Raw genomic sequence first — 19,807 nt, 5'->3', positions numbered from 1 at the left:
CTTTGTTCCCTTCATAGTTGAAGACTCTGTAGAGCTCCCTTCAGCATGGGGAAATAGTCATCTTATGGCTTTCTACTGTATTTTCCAGCATGTACATGTTGGAAATTATCATGCATTTCCAAGTAATTTGGTAATGAACAATCATACTTGAAAACTTTGCCAGTTCTCAAGGGCTGATTTGACTACATTACTCAGTCAATTTTGAAATTGGTGGTTTTAAAAATGTAAATAGGAAACAATGCCGAATAGAATTGAGAAACTCTGAGACTATTTTTGAATCTAAAAAAAATCCCATGCACAACATGAAGGTCAAAGAATATCCTGTAATTCATGAGCATTCACCTACAGGCAACCCCTGACCTACTTCCTGAGCTAGCCCTTTTGTTTGTGTCACTTCCCTAAAAAACTAGGCATAGTTATTTCAGAGGGTTGAACAGACTGAACAATCATTAACAGAAGAGAGAAATGACTGTGAATGTAACAGTAAACTTTGCAGCATTTTATGATGAAAGCTGTATTCTCTGAAAGCCAAATGCTCTTCCAGGTTAAAAACAGGAAAAGGATCTGGAGACAAATTTCCTTTTAACTCAAGTGAATTTTACTATGCTTCACAAGTAGGCTCTCTAGACACTAAGACCACGTTTTCTCCATGTTGTCTTAGGTACAGATGGTTAGTCTTCATCCAGCAGAGAAACAGTTCATGCAGTGTTAGAGCCATGGCACACAAACCTCACAACTGCTGATTTAACTCCTTCGCTGTTTCTCTTAGAGCAGAAAGCCCTAAAACCGCGTTAATTTAAGCTAACAAATTCAAAACAACTGCAGCAATGCCAGGGTATGGATTTGAAATGAAGTGTAAGAACATTAGTAGCCTGTCATGCAGAAAATATCTGAAAACGCTGAATTTGGACAAAGTTTGTACCCATATTGTTTAAAGTAACACATTTACAGCTGTCACATCAGCTGTTCCTTCTGAATGACCTGCCAGCAAATACCAACAGCAGCTGTAAGAGCAATAGCAGAACGCCCTGGGATCAGCACGAGTACCTCAGAGTTTTGCTAAGCACTATTAAAATCAAAGTGTCTTTATTCTTCAAAGTGCATGTATACAGATATATATTACTGAAAGCAATTTTAGTACACAAAAAGAAGCGCAAACCCACAAACTATGAAAACGTAAGCCCATGTAAGCAGCAGCACTGCCTTCAAATAATAGCCAAAGATATGCAAAAAGATTCAAACTGCAAAGTACTTCAGGTAACCTTTTAAAGATTAATGTCCTGACTACATGAAAGTAAAATATTTTTAAGAGAAATTTCTTGGTCCATGCTTTTCAAAACCCCTTTTTATAACCCTCTCAGTTTTAAAAGGTATTTTAAAGTTCCTTGGTCACTATCCAATCACACTAAGCTTTTTGGTGGTTTAAATGATTAAGCAATTAGAATTATAATTTCATTTGACATTGTTTTAATCTTAAGAAGGTAATTCTGACAAGAGAACGAAAAATAGAAAGAACAACCTTTAGACTATCCCTTAAGTTTGGGGGTTAAACTAATATTCCATATAGTTAGAATGCTTTTATTGTTAAGTAAAGCTCTTATTATAAAATTTACAAAATGTTGAGTACAACATAAAAAAGACAGCTCAGTTTTAAATAAAGTGCACAGAATGCCCATAAGAAGTTTGCCTTCTTGTAAAATAGGATTCTATTAAAAAAAAATTATTTTCCTTTTTGCTTGCATTTAATTCTAATGCCATACCAAAGTTGTATTATCATTAATATTAAAAAAAAATAATTTTAAAAATAAAAACATGCTTATAATAAAGAAAATCAATGTGTAATAGCAATCTGCCAACCCTACTCTAAGTAAAGCAGACAAAAAACCCCAAGCTCTATTTTGATAGAAGATTACCCTTGCCTTTTACAAGAGGATGAATTCTTTTCTTTTACTTCAAAACCCCTTATTATTAAATATAACTGAATTGATATTAAAGGGGAAAAAAGTAAGTATCATAGATAAGCTCATTGCTCCATTTAGTCTCGTATGAGATACTGGACTGTGGCCTTCATCAGAACATTCAGAGAAAAACAATAAAAAACTTCTAAGAGAATTTTACACTTCTTGTAATTAAAGGTTTTAATCTAGTGCCAGGCATTATGGATCATCCATTCTGCTATAAAGTTGAAAAGATCCTCCTTTCCAAAGCTTAGTCAGAATGTGAAGTGCTCCAAAATCTACAGATGTACTCAGACTGCCCTGAAAGTTGCAGTGCTTGTTAGAATCCAGGCTAGATCTAGCAATCAATCTTTGCGGACCTTTGGCAATAGTATTCCCTCTATGGCCCTAACCCCAGCCCTCAACCGCTGACAGTCAGTCAGCACTTAGCTCAGATCCTTTGACAACAATTACGAAAACAACAATTTAAGGATAAATTAGGCTTTTAAAACTAGAACATACAAAGCACATATGCAGCAAACTAAAAACTAGGTGAGTTTCCTGCCAGCTAGTTTTGCCAACCTTGATTTTGTCACATTCTCCCTTTACAATCTGAACCCAACTGTTGAAGAAATCTGAGACTGTCTAGGAAAATAGCTGTGATTCACCTTTGTCAATTTTTCTTAATGTTTTTCATAGGTATAACCTTGACATATATTTAGGTAACGGGAGTGGAAAAACAGCAAGTCAAAGTAAAAGCAGAAAGCAAAGCAGTGAAAAGTGTAAAGGACATTTTATGGAAATTGAACAGATGAGTATAGGTATCAGCAAAGAGAAGAAAGCCTAATGCTCAGACTGGGAGAATTTTCAGAAGGGGAAAGGAAGTTTGCCAGCCCTGCTCAGTGTTCATGCACATATGTGAGGAACAGGTTCCTAAGAGGGGAAAAGGAGACTGAGGGACAAGGGCATCTCTCAATACCTTACCTGAGCTTCAATCAGGGTGCAACCTCAAGTTCATAAATACAGAAAGAGCTGAAAGCCAATAAATATTTGGCAACATAAGCTTAAGTTCTGCTATCTTTGAATGACTGTCCAAAATACAGAGTATTACACTCTATCCTTGCAAAAATATTCAGGAGCATTCCAAGGACAAGTTATACGGCATTATAAGGCAGACTATAGCCTTCTCTTTGCAAAGGACTTCCATTTTACATGAGCCATTCTGGTACATACAAGCTTACTTTGTTTCAACAAGTTATGAAGGGTTAGCTGAGCCATAGTAACTCACCAAGCCTGCTATAAACCATCATAAAAGTAAACTATTTTAGCCTAACATAAGGTGTTTCAAAGCGGTTTTGCCATGTTTGAACAATGCAGTTCTGCTGACATGCAATAATCTGGGCACATGCTGGAGCTTTCACACACATAAACCTTCTCCACAGAAATACTGCATCTGCAAAATTTTATGATTGCTTCTTACAGAACTTCACTCTTACCCGTAAGATTCCAGCTAAAACTAGGTTTTCACTTGTTCAGCACTGAAATAAAAAATCCTTTCCATGTTAACAAAGTGATTGATTCTCCCACATATGTGTTTGGACTCTTCATCAGGGTCTGCAGTGATAAGACAAGGGATAATGGGTTCAGAGTTAAACAGAGGAAGTTTAGGTTAGACATAAGGAAGAAACTCTTTACTATGAGGTTGACGACAGACTGGAAGGGGTTGTCCAAGGAAGCTGTGAATGCTCCATCCCTGGCGGTGTTCAAGGCCAGGTTGGACAGAGCCTTGGGTGACATGGTTTAGGGTGAGGTGTACCTGCCCATGGCAGGGGGTTGGAACTGCATGATCTTAAGGTCCTTTCCAACCCTAATTATTCTAAGATTCTATATACTTGTATTAAAACCTTGTATCTGCCACGATACTTCAACTAAGCCATCATGTTATTCAGTTATCCCAACACAATACATAGCTGAGTGTAAAATTAATACAGGATCCTCTTAACCTTAAAGGCAGTATCATTATGTTCCATATGACTAAACAGTTGTATTCTCCCCTGCTCTTTTTTTTCCATACAACAAAATATCACCAGGGAATTTTAGTTCTGTGGTAAGTGCTTCTTTTTGGCAATAAAAATTCGTATCTATGCACAACCAAAAAAATCCAACAGCAAGTAAGGTAGTCTCCTCCTAAAGAACAGCCTCCTCCTGCTGTGCTGCCATTTGAGATTTGCACTCAATTACTTGCTCAGTGTGGGTGGACATTCCTAAGCTATGGTTTCATAATTACACAGTCTTCTTACAGAAGTCTCTGTTCAAACTTTCTGTAATATGATGCATTCACAATCCCCCCCACCACTGCACAACCCAAGCCTGTATCTGCACCTGTCTTTGCACAAGAGCATTGACTGCGTCTACAGAGATTGCTTAAAAATCCTGCTGCTTCAGCAGAAGAGAAACACGCGCTAGCTGGTTTCCCATGGGAGATTAGATAAACATTAGAAACACCCTACAGCTGAAAACAAAAGAGAACCTGAACTAAGGTCATATTCTTAAGTCTGTTTCTGAGTAAAAGAAATGCAGCTCTATTAACTCCATCAAAACCTCACACTAAGCTCTTCCACTTTCTGATAGAACACACCATAAACAAGGCACACCATGGAAAGCAAGCCATTTTTAATGACAGAAAACGAAGAACAAACCAAAGGTATAAACCCTACAGCCTGCTCTCAAGCATACGAAATGATGTTTTTTGAGGAAGTTGCTGATATAAAGCGTATCAAAGATGCTGCCTCACAAAACAGAATAACCCCGAACTGAGCGCGACAAAAACACACAACCCCCGGGTTTTCGGAGCGAGTTTCCAGCGCCGCGGCTGGGGGAACCGAGGCTTTCCAGACTCCGCTCAAGCGGTGTTCACACACCTACACGGCAAGAGCCGTTCAGGGCCGAAAGGACGGCAGCTCCCCTCTCTCCTCAACCAGCCATTAGAGAGCTGCCGCTCAGTACAGGCCGGCGGGACCGGCGGCGCAGGGACGGTAGTACGGGGTCTTCTCCCACACCACAGCCGCGGCTGGCCCGGAACACGAGCTCGCCAAAAGCCGAGCGAACAAGGAAAATGAAAGTACAACCCCGACACCGGAGAAGAGAGCGGCTGCAAAGGGCCCCACCGGCAAAGGGAAAACATAAACCCCTCCTTCCACCTTCTCCTCCTCCCACAGGGCTGCCCTCGGCCCCGCCCGCGCCGCGCCGACCCGGAGCAGGAAGCAGAGGATGGCGTCCCTTGACCTCAGTGTGCCACGGAACGGCTCACGGGAAGGTAATGGAGGTGAGGCGGTGCCGGGGCGGGAGCGGGCGGCAGGAGCAGCAGGGAAGAGGGCTGGCCTCGAGCAGGAGGGACTACTGTGGCGGGGTGCGCGGGCGTTAACGCGTGTGGGTGCTGCCGGCGTCCCGCGGCCCCGCCGCTGCGCAGCGCTCTCACGGCACAGCGGGACCTGGCCCCTCACTGCTGCCGGAGGCCCCGCGGTGGGACGGGACGGGGCGGGTGGGGAGCTGTGGGCGCGCCTCCCGGCGGGGTTCAGGGGGTCTCAGGTACAGGACTCATGGAGCTGGTGCTGTGTGGCCGTGAAACAGAAGCAGCTTCTGAAATGAATTCCCGCCTCTCTTTGTGCTAGCGCTGCTGGAAAACAGATAACTTTGTTTCAGGGAGAGCTTTTCAACCTTGTTTTCCCTCTTGTTTACCTAGCATAGGCTTTCTCAGGTGAAGGGGCAGTAGAGTTTTTTGTGAGGTGGTTTTGGAGGAGCCGTTTCGATTCACCTTTTTACTCCTTTTTACTTACGTGTAACCTATTGCAGTGCAAGAGTGACACTGTCTGGAGAGTTTCTTTGATGCCTTTGACACTTCCAGATAGTGTCAGAATGCACCACTAATTTATTTATTTACTATTGATTCATGTGTGTATTTCATGCCTTTTGGTTGCCTCTTTATGGATTTCTCCTGTTATAATAGGGTTATATGAGGCTTTTCATTCTCTGGTTGCTGTGCACAGCATGATTCAGTAAAACCAAAAAGAAACATCGGTATTAGAGGCAGTGGGAGCAGCCTGGTTAGAAACTCACCAAATCAAACGTTTATGTATATAGCCAGGTTTAGTTATCTTTGTTACAATTTACAGGATTTTGCAATGGTAAAATGTTGAAGCTATCACTTGTACAGATACAACTTTTTTAATCCAACTGTTTAAAACATTTACAATTTAAAGTATCTCAGCAAAGGTAGAATTTCATGGGCTTTGCATGGACATCTGGAAAATCCTGTGTGGATTTATAGCTGTAGGTTCTGTTTTGATAAAGTCAGGATTGCAGTTAGGCTGTTCAGATTTTGGCAACATAAATAAGGCATCTCCACATCCTTTACGTTCCTAGCCTGTTGGTTGACTTCAGATAGTAAGCAAGCTGTGTATTGTTTTGAGTTCAGGTTTGTATCTCTGGGTGGTTTTGTGCTGTATATCATACTGAGTTCATGTTGGTTTGTTTGCTTTTTTGTCCTGTACACTGATGTTCTTTATGAAACACTTGAGATAAAAGAATAGGAATTTCTCTCTTGCAAGCTTTATAGGTAAATATCTTCTCTAATATTTTTCTGACAGTTATTAAGTGATAGCCAGGCTTTTACAAGTCTTACCTAATATGTCACTCTGCCAGTGAGAAAATCTGGTCCATTGAATCTCCTTGAACTGTAGAAAGATGATGAGGAGATCCAGACTGGAGTAATTAATTGTAATTATAGGACATAGTCCTGTCCTGTTTAAAGTTACTATGCTTGTAGCTCAGTTTAGATGTGCACGAGTCTGTGTCTTGGCCTAGGGGTGTAACGTACAGAATTGTACTTGCAGGTGTGTGAACTCTCTGCAGTGCACCACTACTGGAATTATTCCTTGAAATAAGGAAGTAATGAGCTGTTGTAGCAGTTGTCCTTCGATGTATTGCAGTTGCTGTTGCTTGCTGTCTCTGAGGTGAAACTAGATATTTGTATATCACAGTGCTTTAATGCAGTTCTGTGGAATGAATGTTTGTGGTGTCCCTTGCTGACGATGGAAATGCTGTGTGACTGCCCTGTCAATGGGGTAGCTTCATCTCTGGTTGCTGCTCTCTTGTCACACTCCACATTTGTTGCTTCTTCTGAAGTATATATATCTATAGCAAGACCTTAAAAAATTGGTAAGTTGACTTTGAGCACGTGTAACAAGTTATTTGCCATAAAGCATCATTCATGAAAGATAGTCTTGTGGGCTCTCCCCTCATTTTCTTTTGGGTCCTGACTGCATATAAGACACAGAACAGGGTGACTGAGATCAGTTTTCCATATAGAAAACCTTTTCTGAGTTGCCTGATAAGAATCTTTATAAGAACAGCTGTTTTTTTTTTTGCTTTGTTTTTGTTTGTTTAGTTCTGCATGAATTGATACACTATGGGAAGGAAAAAGAGTCTGGTGGTTTGGTTGTGTGGTTTGTTGGCGTTTTTTTTGAAGAGTGAGTGTTCTTTTGGGGTTTTTTGAGTTGAGATATTAAGGTATTCCTTCTGACTACAACTGCTATAACAGCTCTTCTATTTTATAATGACCAGTAAAAACAAATTAAAAGAAAACAAAAAACAAACCACAAGTCTGTCAAGCCTGATGACATGTAGCTTCATATAGGAGCATCTTTTCTACGTATATGAGAACGGGAATTGAGGAGGGAAGGGATGATTCTTGTAAAAACAGTTTGTAAAGCATAGAAAGTAAAAGTGGTTGATTTGAAACTTTGCTTGTCATCGCACAATTGCATAAATGCTAAGCCAAGAGCAATCTACGAATTGTGAAGTCCTGAGTTTTGCGATAGGATATAGTACTTTCACTGTGGTGCTGGCAATAGTGATTGTGTAAATTATTGTGGCCTTTCTGTTTTCCTGTTTATAATGCTAATAATAATACTTAATTGAACATATATAATGATTAATTTGTAACATGCTTTGAACATCCACCCTACTCTTAAATTTCCAGTTAATGTATTACTGCAATATCTACATAGCTTATGTAACATAAGCAAAAGAAAGCATTCTTTTTCTGAGCAGGTTCATGAACAATGCTCAAAGTAGATTCATTTCAATTTGGTTGATGTAGAGGAATTTGTTTTCTGTTATTGTAGAATATATTAGTATATATTATATTATATACTTTATGTCTTGAGTGCTGGCATCCAAAACGATAACAATATTTAATACATAGGGACTATGAGAAAGAAGGAGCAAAGTTATTCCAGAAAGCATAATTAACATTTGTGTAGGAAAGACTGTCAAAACAGCTGCCATAACAAAAAAGAAGGATGTACTGCAGACTTTAATAGAGGTTTATCCATTCTATCGACTGACTTGTTTGCAAAGTGGTACAGAAAAATTTACGTGCCCTAGGGCATGGAAAATATGTATTATTAACTCTGTTTTAAAAGACTCTTTAACTTCATTGTTGCCAGATGGGATGAGAAGAGATAAGCGTCCTGCACTGCAAATGGCCTCCTGCTCCACATTTGTTGTTTGCTAGTCTGCAGTCACCTTTGGTTGATAAAGAAGGCTGATGACTCTAAGGTTTGTACTAGAAGGCTGATTTTATGCTTGAATTCAGTAAGGTAAAAGGAATGCGTGAAGCTTGGAAGCCCTTTGTGTTTGGGCACCCTAAAGCATGTAACTGTATGTTGCTGCAGTCATATGTTAATTAAAAATTGTGGGATTAAATATTGGTTTGCAGGTCTTTTGAACAATAAGGTTTACTTTTTAGCCTGGATAAACAAAATTATTTTCTTTGGTCTAGGTATATATAATGCATAGATTTTATTAGCATACATCTTTCATCTTTATTGTAAAGGCAACTCAGGAAATGAATTAAATGAATTTGACAAGGTTATTGCTTAATAACCTAGCAGTCTAAGTTGTATTCATAAGTATGGTATTAATTAAAACAGCAATTAGCCCCTTCTGTCAAAGCAAATGTGCATTATTAAATATAATATTAGGGTAACCTAGTAAAGCAGAGGTTTATTTTTACAGTGCATGTCTGTAGCCAAAACAGTGAAGTGCTTCTGAACAGCTTGGACTGAAGGATGAACTTGAGAATGAGCTTTACTGTGGGTTTTAAAACATTGTGTGTTCTCAGTTATTTTGGTTTTTACTTACAGATGTTTGACAGAATCAAAGCATCTGATGAAGCTTCTGCTTCTTCAGCACAAGGTGAGAAGTTTAAAAGTAAATGGTTTTGCTGAAGTTATTTTTATTTTTTTAAATCTAATAATAGCAGAAGCATCAGTTCACCTTGTAGTTTGAATTGCACACTTTGATTTCCTAGGCTTTGTTGTGGAACTTAGATGGAACAAGCGAATTCTGAATTGTCCACAGAGTTTCTATGTCAGTGTAATTTCCTTGTCCTGTAAATAAGCTGTTAAAGACATGTTACATTTTATCTCAGTGATCATGGATATGGCAGTATAAATGCAGATTGCTTAATCTTGATCCCAGACAAATCAGTAGAAAAAAATTCACACTCACCTCAACCATGAAAGAGTAAAGCTTATTTGATGAAGCTCTCAGAGGAACTTTGGGGACTAAAGGATCTCTCTCTACATATACGTTCTTTTTTAATCTTCCTTTAAAATAGTAGGTTTCACAAATGAAATGTAAGAGAAGTAATTAATTGCAGGTGAAACTCTATTTCTTTAATACTCTGTTTTGGTTTGTTTTCCCTATAGGAACCGAAAGGCATGGTGTTGAAGGCTTTGTACAACAGGACAGCAGTAGCAGGTAAGTTAGGTCATGATCTAACTGGCATCCAGTTTACTGCTTACACAAAGTAAACCAAAAAGAGTTTGGTTTTCAACCTTATCTGTTACCTTGTATAATGGATGACAGTGATACAACATAGGTCAAGTATATGGTGGACGTCCTTTTTATCTGTACCCACGTACTATTAAAAACTGTGGGGAAGGTGCATTGTAGTGCCCAAAACTAATGTGTGGGTGTCAAGATTTCTTTATCTTTAGCCTTTTTTTTTTTTTAATAATAAAATCCCAGAAGAATTGAAAAATGACTGCCTTTTTCTGACGAGACAGTTCTCTTCAAATTTCAGCCAACTGAAATTAGCATTTGTGTTAGCTGCGCATTCAACCTGTTACCCTTTGTTCTGCACTGAAGTAAAAATTTTCTTAGTGAAATTTGCTTGGGAATACCTTAAAATATGTAGTCCTACTTGCCATTAAAACTCTGAAATAAAAGCATTGATCTTGCAAATTTGTTCCAGCTCTGTAGTAAGATAGCTGGGTAGAATTTTCAAGTTAAGAACATGAATTAGGCATCCCAACATGTCTTGGTAATATTACCTGCTTCTTTCAGTTTACACACAAGACGGCAAGACCATTCTTGGCCTGGAGTATCTACTGTGCAAAATAGACAAGGATACTGCAACTGTTGCCATGTACACTACAGTAACCTGGAACAGGTAAGAAGGCTTCTGTATAATTCAGCAACAGATAGCAAAGAGTATGAGAAGGCTTTATCATCTTATAAAATATCAATCTTTACACCGAACAACCAATACATAAACTGATTAGTTTTCATTCAGTATCACACAGTGTATACACCAAGAAGATGATACCCCCCCCTTATCTATTACCTGTTAAAAAGATACTGATGGAGTGGCATGGCTACTGCAGTCTGCTTTCTGAAGTGGCACACTGCTGTGCGTTGCATCCAGTGGGTTTATTTCTGTAGCTTTAATCTTGAGATCTCTATATATTGTATTAGAATTAATATGTTAGATATGTTCCAACTCAGAAAAGATGTTTCAGCACATTTTAGTATTGAGACTTTCTAAGCATGTTTAAAAACCTCGTTGGGTCAAGGTTTCTTAAAAAAGAAAAGGCTGAAAGTTTTTCTTTTTGTTTAAGTATTTTCATAGCAACAGTGTAATGTTTAATTTGGAAAGTAACTTTTTGGAACAGGCCAGTGTGTTAACAGTAATATTGAACTAGTTGTCTCTTTTATCTTTCATCAGCATGTTTTCAGCTCCCAGCACAGACATTTTACCACTTACTGCAGGAATCGTATGGGTGCCAGTAGCTTGATGGAACGTTTCTTGCAAGATGTTTTGCAGCATCATCCACACAGATACCATGACAACAGGTATAATATGGCTGGCTTTTTTTAATGTTTTCAAGTATGTGTTGGTAGAATGCGTGCATTATTAGTTCTGTTCCACTGCTGAGCAGTAAATTGGGCCATTTGAGGTGAAGCTTTCACACTGAAGAAAATTTTGAAAGGAGTGTATCTACAGAAGCGATATCCATGTGTACTGCTTTTGTGTTGTCTCTGTACTTTTAAGCTTTGTTTCACTACTTAAGGATTTGGTACAACGCTATTGATGGCAACTAACTGTGTGGAAAAAAGAAGCAACATATGGGTCATGGGTATAATGGCAGACTGTCCAGTCTGACATGTGTTTATGGATTCTTGTAATTTGGGCTTTGTATACATGTATTATTATAATTCTGAGCTTTATATATAGCAGTGTATTTTATGGTATGTTTTGAAAGAGTTCATATTTCTGGTTTCTTGCTTTTGGATAATCAGGCGAATATTTCTATGCTTATTTCTTCATGATCCTTGCAGTTCACGCATTCGTTTAATACTTACATGGATTACATTAATTGGCCAATTCATTAATGCTCAGATTTTCAAAAGTGTTCTCTTTATTTATCATGAGAGGGTTGGTGTGTTTTTTCCCTGTAGAAGAAGGGAAATCAATTAAATCTCATTCCTTGTTTATTATGTTCTGCAAGGCAGACAAAAATCCCAGTCTGACCCAGTACAGTGTATCTTGATATATAACTCTGCTATAGATCTGACAAACAAGTATAAGGGTATTTTGTCTGGAGGCAGTCATATTGATATTACCAGGGATGTGACAGAACAAGAAAATAGACGTGTCTATGACAAGTTAGCCCAGGACATGTACACATCACTGCTAATAAGCTTCCATCTTAAATAAATAAATTAAATCCTGCTAGTGTAAGAGCATGCATATTTTTTTGCCATGGAGAAAATATAGTATTCACTTTAAGGTAACACCTAATGAAAAAAAGTCCTGTCTTGCTGTGTCACTGACAGAAGTTTATTTCTTTGGTGAACAAAACTTAGTAACTAGGAGCAACAAGCTACGCATGTTCCTCTTAAGTTGTTGAAAGAAGGACTGGAATGAGAAAAATTACGTACAAAATCTAGATGAAGTAGGGGGGAGAAAGGGGAGGAGTAATCCCAGAGACAGAGATTGGAGGAAGAAGAAAGCAAAGATGGAAAAGAAAGTGTGAATAGATTTATGTTGCAGGCCTGCTTTGAAGCAAGCAAAAGCCCCCACATTCTTAACTGACATCTGAAGTAAGAACTGGGTTGTCTTTGTTCATACATAAAACCACTTGGATTGATACATACTTTCATTCAGTTCTTAAATACCTGTTTTTATTTTTCAGCTGAATTCACAAAAGGTATCTTAACCTTAATTTAAAAGGATTATAGAAATATTTGAGAGTCTTGATTTGTTTTGCAGAACCTAGTAGTGATGTGGAGAAAATAAATATTGACCAGAGCTTTGCCTTATACTGAATTTCAGAGGATATTGGTGTTTTGCCTTTCCTCCCCACCAGAAAAAATCAACCAAAACCAAACAAAAACCAAAGAACCCACACAAATCAAGAAATCATTCCTTCCTCCAAACTCTTGGTGTAGAAGTTTTTATATAAAGAAATACTGAGCATTTAAGAGAGGAAATCTTCACTCTGCTTTTGGGGGTACTTTGTAACAGAACTGCCAGAAGATTGTAAATGTATAGAACTGTAGTTCTGTTACCACAAAAGACAGTCAAAGGAACTCTTTAAGACTTGATTTGGAGTTCTAGAAAGCATTCTTTGTTGCACTGCTGGGTGCACATGTGAATCATTTCTCAAAGGTGAGCGCACCGGGAGTCTACAAGCAGCATCTGTATATACAACAAACTTATGTGTATATTTACAAACTTTCTAGGAGATGTTTTACATATTCATTACATTTCGTGGAACTAACTAATTAAAAACTAACTAATTAATATTTGCATTTTAATTACGCACATGCTTTCTTGCTGAGTGGTGGTCTTGAGGGGTCTCAGACCCCTCAGCCTATCCCGATAGTCTTCCTCACTGTGTTTGCTGATGGACCTCTGTGATTGCACATGTGGAAAAGACTCCTGTGAATTACTTAACAATTGTGTCCATGTTTTAGGTCAGTTTGTTCTGGTTTGTTCCTTATCTTGAAGAACTGGCCTCATCTGTCTTAGTTGTTCCTTTATTATCTTCACCCTAGGTTGACTATGGAGGGGGGAGCTATTCTGCCGCATCATTACTCCTTCCTTATCTTCAAAGGCTACCCTTGTTTTATACATACCCCAGGGCCAGTCTTGTTCTCAACAGAGCAGTCCCAATTTACAGCTCAGCATTTTAGCTTACATTACCTCCATCTCAGAGACATTTGTTTGTAAGGAATTTTTGAAAATCGAATACAGACTGCTAAGCAAGCTAGAAGCCTAGGAATTTGATGCAGTTTATCCATACCAAAATCCATTTAGTCCTATATTCAATCTTCCAGCAGTATCCACATGCCGTGTGTTTATCACAAAGGTAGAAGAACTCTGAAATGAGAAAGTTAAAGGATTATTTCTACTGCCTTTAGCCTTTCAGTCTAATTCTGATTTGAATAAAGGGACTTTATCTCACATCTTAGGTGGACAAGAATGCATGCAGCAGTGGGCCACAGAAGTTCAGCTGATAGGCATTGTTTGGTCATTTGATAATAGAAACAATCTTGGGTTTGTTTGTTTTGGTTTGTTTTTTTTTTTTGTTGTTGTTGACGTTTCATTATATGAGGTTTTTCTTTTTGCTTATTCAGTCCTATAACCCTTATCAGTACTCTGATAAATTCAGTCCTGTTTACTTAGATAACCAGAATTCCACTGTATTCTAAAAGGTGATACACCTTTGAGAAAATTGCTACTTTTGGAGTACACAAGGAATATTGCAAGTTTTGTTATAAAGTTTTATTATATTTTTTTCAGGGAGGGGGGTTTTATACTGCTGCTGGTGAATCAGTGTGGTTTGGTAGGGTTATGCAAAGTGCATCCCTACTTCTTACATATCGCTTTTTATGTAGCCGGTGTGATTTCCCACATCCCATATCCCACCCCCCTGCATTATGTGTTGCAATGAGTTGAGGAGACTGTTTCCTTAGAAGGCCTGTTTGTTTGTTTGATGGACAGTGCTTCAGGCCCTGTCTTGTGGGCAAGACCTTTGTAGCTCTTGGTCTTCTGATAACTTTCATTTCCACATTGTTTTGCATTAAAAAGTTGCTTTGTTTATGACTGTTAGTGGCTCTGTAGTTCTCCTCAAATGACCTCAGTAAACAGGGATTTGAGCACATGATACTTAGTACTCTCTGAAGCATTCTGGGAGCTGATAGTAATTATTTTCAGAGGCCGCAGAGAATATGTGATGTTTCAGAAGGACTGGGAAAAAAACAAATGTAGCAATTGTCGATTATCATTGAGGGCAGAGAAGAGGATCTGCCTACAGACTTCTTTGCTTAAATTATAGTGTTTCCATGAGAACTGAATATCCAAACTGTTCCTAATAACCTAGAGGACAATGAAATGATGAGTAATGGTCACTGCTTCTTTCGTCAAGAAAAATCGCATCAGGTCATCCTAAATTCCTCCTCTGGCAGGATAATGGACATTATATAGAGAGTAGAATTGTGTATCTATCATCTCTCATGTCACATCTATCATGACATCTCTCAGAAGCCCAGCTTTTGGCATGTTCTTTTATGAGGTTTATAAGCAAGCTAAGGAAAATTTGGTTTATTATTGAATGATGATGAAATGAATATGTAGCTGGCTGGAAAACTGTTTTCTTAATTGTTATTGGCTCAGAGAGGGAGAGAACAAAATCTAATGGTGGATCATGAGCTCAGTCACTGAAACCTTTTCCTACCACTAAGCTCTATCCTGAGGTTTGAAGTTGGTGCTTTGAAATATAAGGGGGCAGGGGGAGGCAGAAATTTTGGTTTGGTGGTGATTCTATGAAGTATACTTTTCTAGACTAAATCTTGTTAACTCATAGAGTTCAAATATCAGGTTTAAATTTTATTTTTTAAACACTGGCAAAACCTATCATTTTGTCAACTGTAAAGTAGCTCTTCCAAGCTGACAATTCTTCTTTATCTGTCATCTCTCAGTAAAAGGCTGAAGCATAGCTATATTCAGCTAAGTTCTTCTGTAATTGTTTTTCAGTGTTAAGGAGCTACGTAGAAATACTTGCTGCAAGGTTGCTTGGTATCAGCTGTCTTTAACAACAACTGATGTCCAAGTCTTTCAAGGACTTCTGCAGATGTTGACTATTAAGCATTCTAATTCTGTTGGCTCCTGATTTTTATTTTTTTTTTAACTTTAAATAAATGTGAAAGCTGAACATTTATAACCAAGGAAGTTACTGTACAATAAAATCTATTCACAATACTTTTAGCAGATGAATTCACCATAAGAGGTGCATGGATGTCTGCCATGTATTAAAGCAAGCACCACAACTATGTTCATTAGATTTGCCCAGCTGTTACACATTGAAGCCTTGTGGGTTCCTATGTTGCAGAAGAGTCCATATCTCTCATTTCTGTTAGTTCTGCAAGACATAAACACTTGTATTTGAGGCAGTCATAAAGATAGAGCAGCCAGTTACAGAGTATATAAAAATCTGCTGTTGTCACTGTGAGGCTGAACAGTCATAACTTGGCTTCTCAAAAGGGAGTCAGAAGCTGTGGTATGTCTGTGTGAAATAGTGAGCATGGAATTCCCTGGCAATATGTGCAGTGTTCCTGTCATGCAGCCGCCTTTCATAGAGAAAAGAACATCTATACTCTATAGTATTCTTGTACTGTGCCATATTGTAATGTTGTGTTTCTCTACAAAAGCTCAGTATTAATTGATAGCTTTACCAGTGAAATAACCTCTTTATAAGCTCCCAACTTCAAACAAAAGAAATATCTTTACTTTTTATTTCTTTTCTGTATTTATAAAATGATTGTAATGTGTTTGCCTGTTCTTAATGGGTGGTTGCATGAAGAGGGTAACCAACTAATTGTCATCTTTAGCTTTGTGGAGTGTTGTCCCCTAGCCCTCTGCCCTTTTTACAGATGGGCTGTCTCTGCTAAAGTAAGCAGAGGTGGTAATGTGTTTGTTCATTAGGTGATGCATTCTAGGTAATTACTCTTAAAAGAACCCAAACCCAACACACTACTGTTTGAAAAACCTTAACCGTATTTAAAGTATTTATATAAGGTGCTTCTTCCCCTCCCCTTTAGACCAAGCTATGACGACATGCCACTCCCCGTCACTCCAGAGCCTGCTAGGACTGCTTGCCTGTCCCTGGAAGAGATGGACAGAAAGAGGAACAGAGAGAGACAGGAGATTTCCAGCAAAGCCCAGGAGTCTACTGGTGAAATACGATCTTCTGTTCCATGCCTGTCTCGTAAGGGTACAAAGAAAACATCTGCGACACAAGCATTTGTTGAAAAACTAGAAAGAGGGCAGCAACATGCTATAAGAATATCCAAGCACTCTGTGGGCATTTGTAGCAATGAGAAACGGGACACCCTGAAAGATGCTCAGATTGCAAACTGTAGCCGTGAAGGTCAGTTTACAGCTGTGAGTCCTGTATCTCAGCGATTTTCTGTCAGTCCTTTAATCCACGGTTCTTCTGTTAATCCTAAAACAGGAAAAAATGTTAGGAATTTGGCAGCAGCATCAAATCTGATTTCACAGAGTGGATGTGGTAAAACGGGAATGGAGGTACACAATAGTGATGTGTTACTGAAGCCATGCTTGAATCCTGGTCCAGCACTAGTTCACCCAAAACGCCCTTCCGTTTCTCATCGAAATACTCTGTGCAGCAGCAGCAATCCTTTATGTATTACCTCAGGTCAATCACTCTCAAAACGAGATGGTTTACGAACTCAGGATGAAACTTTTGTGTCTGATTTCCATCTCAGGGATACTGTGGGTATTAGTAGCTCCTTAGGTCCTGGGACATCCCCACAACTAGCAAGATGCAAAAAACTGAAGACGAACAGAGGTGGTGAAAGTTCAGTGGACGAAACTATTGAAGGTGTTATTTTGAAATACTGTCATGGCAGAAGTACATCTAAAGAAGTTTATTTCAAAGAAGAGAAGAATCCCTGTTCAACTTTTATATCATTTCTGGACCGTACTCATTTAGAGGGCTCTGAAATGAGTTTTGACTGTGATGCACCTATTCAGGCAGGAACAGACTTACCCAAGGCAGCTATAAAAAATATAGAAACCCTAAAAGAGGTCCAAATAAGTTTGCAAGATAAAGACTATGGAACACAGCTCTCTTCTGTTTTAAAAAGTGAGTCGATAGAGAAAGTAGAAGCAGTAAAACAGGATGTTGTAGTTCATACAGAAGAGCCTGTCCTTCCAGCTCTGCCTCATGTGCCTCCTTCTTTTGTGGGAAAGACCTGGTCTCAAATAATGTATGAAGATGATATAAAAATTGAAGAACTTGTGCGTGATTTCAGGGAAGGTCGTTTTCGCTGCTACTTTGATAGTGAATCCTCAGCCAACTGTACAGGGAAGAGAATGAAGAAAAAAAGGCAGAAGGATGAAAAAAGTAACAATATTGTTGAGAGTAATAGAAGAGATAGTGCATCATTTAAAGCATTGCCAGAATTTAACAATGCTCTAAGTGATGGCTCTGATTTTCATATCCCATCTGTAGCCTCAGATAGACTATGCAATGCACAGATGCTTAAAATGCCTAGGAAAAGGACATGGCGCCTGGCTTCAAGGTGCCAGGTGGTCAAAGTCAGTCATGGCACCCAAACAAGTCTATTGAACTACCCTGTAGCAAAAAGAAAGGTGTCTAGAAGGGAATCTGATCCAGCTGATCAGAAAGCAAGCATTATGTGGCCAGAGAATGAAAAAACTCCCAACATGAAAACTAGGCTATGTGCTCTTAAACTTCCTGAGTCCTATAGCAAGATTATGAGTCCTGTACAGCCTAAGACAGTGGTGTATGTACTTTCGTGCCCAGAGATAAAACAGTGTAAAAGTAAACCTATGGATATTCCGAAAATGAGGAAAAATCATAACTCCACAGATAGCAAAGAGTCCGTAAGGTATAAATACAAACAGTGTTCTTTCAAGTATTACGACCCACTAACAAATCGAATTCTGAAGATGCCTCCGAAGAGTCCAGCTGGAGAAAAGGCCAAAAAGCCCTCTCACGTTCGACAGCTTTTCAAGAGTCTTAGCTTTGATGCAAACAGGAAACTAGTTGATGCACAGAGAGAAGGCATGCCATCAAAGTCACTCAATTGGTCAGACTTGCACGGTTCATCTTCAACATCTTTCCTGCCAGATCCAGGTAAAGGGAATGATGCAGCCTCAAGTCAAAAGGCTGATGGATCTTCTGTTTCCACAGAAAGAACAGATTATCTGGTATCTGGTCACTCTGAGAACTCTTTTAAACACCTGATCATTTCACCTTTGAACTCCGGCCAGCCTGCAGTAGAAGGAGATGTTAGATTAACTCCATTTAACAGTAGAGTTACCAGAACTCCTCTGACCTCCATCAGGAGTGAGCGGTTGGAGAGGGAGAGTCCAAAGGCAATATGGAAGAGAAAAGAAGGCACTAACAAAGAACCAGTTTTTTCCAGAAAGGCTGCGGGACCGAAGTCTGTCAGATGTACTGTTGGTAGGAGAGGAAACAGAGTAGTGGCAGGCAAACAAACTTCCAGACCTAAAAATCAGCAAAAAGAGGGGATGAGAAGGAAACTTCATCCTCATGCCCAAAAATCTGCTTTGTCCATCCATAGGTGCCAGACAAGAAAAACTACAGTGGGAAAGCACCCTAAGAAAGAAAAGCCTGATGCTAAAAAATTAAAAGTGAGGAGGAAACCAAAAAGGACTTTTCTGAGCTCAACAGCTGTCACAGGGATTCCTGAAAAGAGGCAGAAAGTCATGTCGGAATCTTTTCCTAAGGAGCCAGAGCAGGCTTCTTCCAAAGCCAGGAACTGGGAAGTAAGTGGAGATCAGGGTCACCCTAGCACTGTGAACCGACCCTCTAGAAGAACTTCTGCTGTACCATTACTTCGAAACTGTCTTGTTCCTCCAGGTGAGAGCTAGCTACCAAAATAATCGAGGGTTTTTTCTATAACCAGCACCTGGAAAAAGATTGAAGAAAAGGAAATGGAACAGAAGGAGATCATAGATGAAGCAGTTGAAGTGCTAGAGCTACAGAAAGTGCAAAGCCAGTCTGTTGTGAAACAGGTACAGCTGTAAACTCAGCTCTTGTCCCTAGAATACGGGGACATAATGTATTGCACTGTTCTATTGTGTAAAGCTGCAGAAGGTGTGTGTTTGAGTTAAAAAGCATTTAGAACCCTCATGACTAGACTTTACCTGTTCATCAGAAAATGAGCTTGAATAGTATCATATTGTTTTTATGGTATTACCAGGGCACTGTAATACGGTAAATTAGAAGCTGTATTAATTGTGCCTATTCTCATTTTTCCATGGAATTCTAAAGTGCAAAAAATGACTAGATTGTTACACTAGAAGTTAAAATGGAGATACATTAATTTGGACTGAATTTTGTGTATGTATTTGTGTAAATACACACCTTCAACACATAATATATATTTGCCTATGGAGTGGCATTAAAATTAATACAGTATGATACAGTTCAGATCAA

The 19,807-nt window shown here is 38.9% G+C and overlaps 2 protein-coding genes across 3 annotated transcripts in view; one reads left to right on the top strand and one right to left on the bottom strand.

Moving 5' to 3' along the window:
* Window positions 1-5,285, bottom strand: part of CMKLR2 (chemerin chemokine-like receptor 2) — a 26,129-nt gene extending 20,844 nt beyond the window's left edge. Inside the window, exon 1 of the mRNA XM_061378189.1 lies at window positions 5,189-5,285. The gene's annotated coding sequence lies outside the window, so the exon portion shown is untranslated. The remainder of the gene's footprint in view (window positions 1-5,188) is intronic.
* Window positions 5,167-19,807, top strand: ZDBF2 (zinc finger DBF-type containing 2). Of its 2 annotated transcripts, XM_061378115.1 has the most exons (7): window positions 5,167-5,262; window positions 8,447-8,558; window positions 9,146-9,197; window positions 9,713-9,764; window positions 10,353-10,458; window positions 11,014-11,141; window positions 16,395-19,807. In XM_061378115.1, exons 3-7 carry the CDS (start codon window positions 9,146-9,148, stop codon window positions 19,237-19,239), a joined length of 3,183 nt encoding a protein of 1,060 aa, XP_061234099.1. In that variant the 5' UTR covers window positions 5,167-5,262; window positions 8,447-8,558; the 3' UTR covers window positions 19,240-19,807. The 2 variants fall into 2 exon arrangements, with proteins under 2 accessions (XP_061234099.1, XP_061234090.1); XM_061378106.1 differs by lacking the exon at window positions 5,167-5,262 and having other exon boundaries at window positions 7,568-8,558.

This window comes from Neopsephotus bourkii, unplaced genomic scaffold (genome assembly GCF_033783945.1).
Source record: "Neopsephotus bourkii isolate Nb327-2 ecotype Australia unplaced genomic scaffold, CSIRO-AGI_Nbou_v1 NB_196, whole genome shotgun sequence".
Classification (NCBI taxonomy): Eukaryota; Metazoa; Chordata; class Aves; order Psittaciformes; family Psittacidae; genus Neopsephotus; species Neopsephotus bourkii.
The sequence above is the reverse complement of the archived record's forward strand: the minus strand, read 5'-3'. Positions and strand labels throughout refer to the sequence as shown.

What these genes read in the sequence shown, in the direction of transcription:
- ZDBF2 (XM_061378115.1), top strand. Translation starts at nt 9,146, where the DNA reads ATGTTTGACAGAATCAAAGCATCTGATGAAGCTTCTGCTTCTTCAGCA. An exon ending in TTCTGCTTCTTCAGCACAAG is followed by an intron (nt 9,198 to 9,712) that starts GTGAGAAGTTTA and finishes TTTTCCCTATAG; the next exon opens with GAACCGAAAGGCATGGTGTT. An exon ending in CACAGATACCATGACAACAG is followed by an intron (nt 11,142 to 16,394) that starts GTATAATATGGC and finishes CCTCCCCTTTAG; the next exon opens with ACCAAGCTATGACGACATGC.